The sequence below is a fragment of the Phocoena phocoena genome, chromosome X, assembly GCF_963924675.1.
Source record: "Phocoena phocoena chromosome X, mPhoPho1.1, whole genome shotgun sequence".
Lineage (NCBI taxonomy): Eukaryota > Metazoa > Chordata > Mammalia > Artiodactyla > Phocoenidae > Phocoena > Phocoena phocoena.
This window is the reverse complement of record NC_089240.1, coordinates 54,913,511-54,917,694: the sequence shown is the minus strand read 5'-3', so window position 1 is coordinate 54,917,694 and position 4,184 is coordinate 54,913,511. Positions and strand designations below refer to the sequence as shown.

Below are 4,184 nucleotides of genomic sequence, written 5' to 3'. Positions count from 1 at the left end.
AAAGAGGATCGGTGCCGACCAGCACTCACCAGCCCTAGAGGCTTGTTTGCTCACCCGCCAGGGCGGGCGGGTGATGGGAGCTGAGGCTCCGGATTCGGTTGTATTTCAGGGAGAGGACTGGGTTTGGTTGTGTGAACACAGCCTGAAGGGGGTTAGTGCACCACAGGTAGCTGGGAGTGAGTCTGGGAAAATGTCTGGAGCTGTCAAAGAGGCAAGAGATTTTTCTTTTTTCTTATTTTTTATAGTTTAATGTATTTTAATAGCAAACTTACAGAAACAGCACAGAAGACAGACAACATCAAAAACTCAGAAAAGTATAGTGAATGGATGGAATCTACTGTATGATAAAAATGCTACAAACACCATTTAGTTGCAGTCAATAAGAATTTTACTTGTTTTAAAAAAAATCCAAATGATGGCATTGTCCAGAAAAATTTAACAGGTTTATTTATAATTGTTATAAAGTTGAACTGCTGAAACTTGTTCACTGAAACATTTTGACTTGCATTAATGTTTTATGTCCCCGCATTTATATTAAAAATTCACACACAAATGAAAATGGTAAAACTGCCAATACCTGATTTCTGTCCCCCATTTTTCCACCTGCAATCATATACTTAGGTACCTTTTGACCCCACCGGGGCGGGGGGGATCTAACGTTCAGAACTACCAATAACAGGAAGAGAATTTTTTTTTTTTAAAGAATGAAATGTTTCGCATTATAGTGGATTCTTAAGCACGTTCTCCACGTATGCAGCATGCTAGCTGGATGTCTTTTGGCATAATCGTTACACGTTTGGCATGGATAGCACACAGGTTGGTGTCTTCAAAAAAGCCAACCAGATAGGCCTCAGTTGCCTCCTGCAAAGCACCAATAGCTGCACTCTGGAAGCACAGATCTGTTTTGAAGTCCTGAGCAATTTCCCGCACCAGACTCTGGAAGGGAAGTTTGCGAATCAGAAGTTCAGTGGACTTCTGATAACGTCTAATTTCACAGAGTGCCATGGTACCAGGCCTGTAACGATGAGGTTTCTTCACCCCTCCAGTAGAGGGCGCACTCTTGCGAGCGGCTTTTGTAGCCGGTTTCTTCCTCGGTGCTTTACTACCGGTCGATTTGTGGGCAGTCTCCTTTGTACGAGCCATGGTATAAAGACCTCCTTACTTACCTCCCTTCTCCTTCGGCTGAAGCTCAGCGAGCTAGAGGCGGCGCTGGCATCAGAGAGTGACAGTGGTGTGGTGGCAGCAGTGAACACAATTAAGAGACTTTTTCTTGCCTCTTTGTTTCACGATGCGGGAGGAGAGGGGATTAAGATCGCCGCTTAAACAAGCTCCAGAGATGGGCACGAGCCACAGCTATCAGCATGGACCACAGAGATGGGCACGAGATGCCAAGGCTGCTGCTGCAGCCACCAAGAAGTCTGTGAGCAAGCACAGGTCATTATCCACACCTCCCTCCCTGGAGCCTGTGCAGCCGGTCACTGCCAGGGTCACATGATTCAGGGAAAGTTTCCCCGGGAGAACACAGGGCATGCCTCACACTGGTGCAACGTCACGCCAGCCTCTGCCACCGCAGGCTCGCCCCTGATTCCATACCACTCCCTCACCCCAGCCTCAGTGAGCCAGAGCCACCGAAGTAGCTTCTCCTTTTACCCTGTCCTGCCTGAGTTAAGAACAGATGCTGCCAGGCGACCTACACTGTGAGGCGGGGCCAGGTACAAAGATGAACACTGGGACCTGTGCGAATAAAGAAGAGAAAGGAAAATTTCTCCCAGGAGCCTCAGGAGCAGCGGATTAAATCTCCACATACAACTTGATGTACCCTGCATCTTTGGAATACCTGAATAGACAATGAATCATCCCAAATTGGGGAGGTGGATTTGTGAGCAACAATATACTATTTTTCCCTTTTTCTCTTTCTGTGAGTGTGTATGTGTATGCTTCTGTGTGTGATTTTGTCTGTATGGCTTTGTTTTTACCATTTGTCTTAGGGTTCTGTCTGTTTGTTTTTTTAATATAGCTTTTAGCACTTGTTATTATTGGTGGATTTGTTTTTTGGTTTGGTTCCTCTCTTCTTTCTTTCTATATTATTTTTTATTACTTAAATTTTTTTTTACTAATTAAATTTATTTTTATAACTTTATTTTATTTTCCCTTCTTCTTTCTTTCTTTCTTTTTTTTCCTCCCTTTTATTCTGAGCTGTGTGGATGACAGGCTTTTGGTGCTCCAGCCAGGCATCAGGACTGTGCCTCTGAGGTGGGAGAGCCAAGTACAAGAGACTGGTCCATAAGAGACCTCCCAGCTCCACATAATATCAAATGGTGAAAATCCCCAAAAGATCTCCATCTAAACACCAAGACCCATCCCCACTCAACGACCAGCAAGCTACAGTGCTGTACACCCTCTGCCAAACAACAAGAAGACAGGAATAAACCCCATCCATAAGCAGAGAGGCTGACTAAAACCATGATAAGGCCACAGAAACCCCAAAACACACCACCAGAAGTGGACCTGCCCTCCAGAAAGACAAGATCCAGCCTCATCCACCAGAACACAGGCACTAGTCCCCTCCACTACGAAGCATAGGCAACCTACTGAACGAACCGTAGCTACTCTTGACGGACACCAAAAACAGCGGGATCTACGAACCTGCAGCCTGCAAAAAGGAGAGCCACAAGCACAGTAATTTAAGAAAAATGAGAAGACAGAGAAACACTCAGCAGATGAAGGAGCAAGGCAAAATTTTTAATTTCTTTCATCAGTGTCATCATTTTCTGCATACAGGTGTTTTGTATCCGTAGGAAGGTTTATTCCTAGATATTTTATTCTTTTTGTTGCAATGGTAAATGGGAGTGTTTTCTTGATTTCATTTTCAGATTTTTCATCATTAGGGCATAGGAATGCCAGAGATTTCTATGCATTAATTTTGTATCCTGTTACTTTACCAAATTCATTGTTTAGCTGTAGTAGTTTTCTAGTCGCATCTCTAGGATTCTCTATGTATAGTATCATGTCATCTGCAAACAGTGACAGCTTTCTTTCTTCTTTTCTGATTTGGATTCCTTTTATTTCCTTTTCTTCTCTAATTGCTGTGGCTAAAACTTCCAAAACTATGTTGATTAAGAGTGGTGAGAGTGGGCAACCTAGTCTTGTTCCTGATCTTAGTGGAAATGCTTTTAGTTTTTCACCATTGAGGACGATGTAAGCTGTGTGTTTGTCATATATGGCCTTTATTATGTTGAGGAAAGTTCTCTCTATGCCTACTTTTTGCAGGGTTTTTATCATAAATGGGTGTTGAATTTTCTCGAAAGCTTTCTCTGCATCTATTGAGATGATCATATGGTTTTTCTCCTTCAATTTGTTAATATGGTATATCACGTTGATTGATTTGTGAATATTGAAGAATCCTTGCATTCCTGGAATAAACCCCACTTGATCATGGTTTCTGATCCTTTTAATGTGCTGTTGGATTCTGTTTGCTAGTATTTTGTTGAGGATTTTTGCATCTATGTTCATCAGTGATATTGGCCTGTAGTTTTCTTTCTTTGTGACATCCTTGTCTGGTTTTGGTATCAAGGTGATGGTGGCCTCGTAGAATGAGTTTGGGAGTATTCCTCCCTCTGCTATGTTTTGGAAGAGTTTGAGCAGGATAGGTGTTAGCTCTTCTCTAATTGTTTGATAGAATTCGCCTGTGAAGAAATCTGGTCCTGGGCTTTTGTTTGCTGGAAGATTTTTAATCAGTTTCCATTTCAGTGCTTGTGATTGATCTGTTCATATTTTCTACTTCTTCCTGATTCAGTCTTGTCAGGTTGTGCATTTCTAAGAATTTGTCCATTTCTTCCAGGTTGTCCAATTTATTGGCAGAGAGTTGCTTGTATTAATCTCTCATGATCTTCTGTATTTCTGCAGTGTCAGTTGTTACATCTCCTTTTTCATTTCTAATTCTATTGATTTGAGTCTTCTCCCTCTTTTTCTTAATGAGTCTGACTAATGTTTTATCAATTTTGTTTATCTTCTCAAAGAACCAGCTTTTAGTTTTATTGATCTTTGCTACTGTTTCCTTCATTTCTTTTTCATTTATTTCTGATCTGATTTTTATGATTTCTTTCCTTCTGCTAACTTTGGGGTTTTTTTGTTCTTCTTTCTCTAATTGCTTTTGGTTCAAGGTTAGGTTGTTTATTCAAGAT

At 41.7% G+C, this 4,184-nt stretch overlaps 1 protein-coding gene across 1 annotated transcript; it reads right to left on the bottom strand.

Moving 5' to 3' along the window:
- Positions 1 to 732: 732 nt before the first annotated feature.
- LOC136142529 (histone H3.3A-like) lies at positions 733 to 1,143 on the bottom strand. The gene has a single exon (XM_065900748.1). It carries the CDS (start codon positions 1,141 to 1,143, stop codon positions 733 to 735), a length of 411 nt encoding a protein of 136 aa, XP_065756820.1.
- Between the last annotated feature and the right edge of the window lie 3,041 nt (positions 1,144 to 4,184).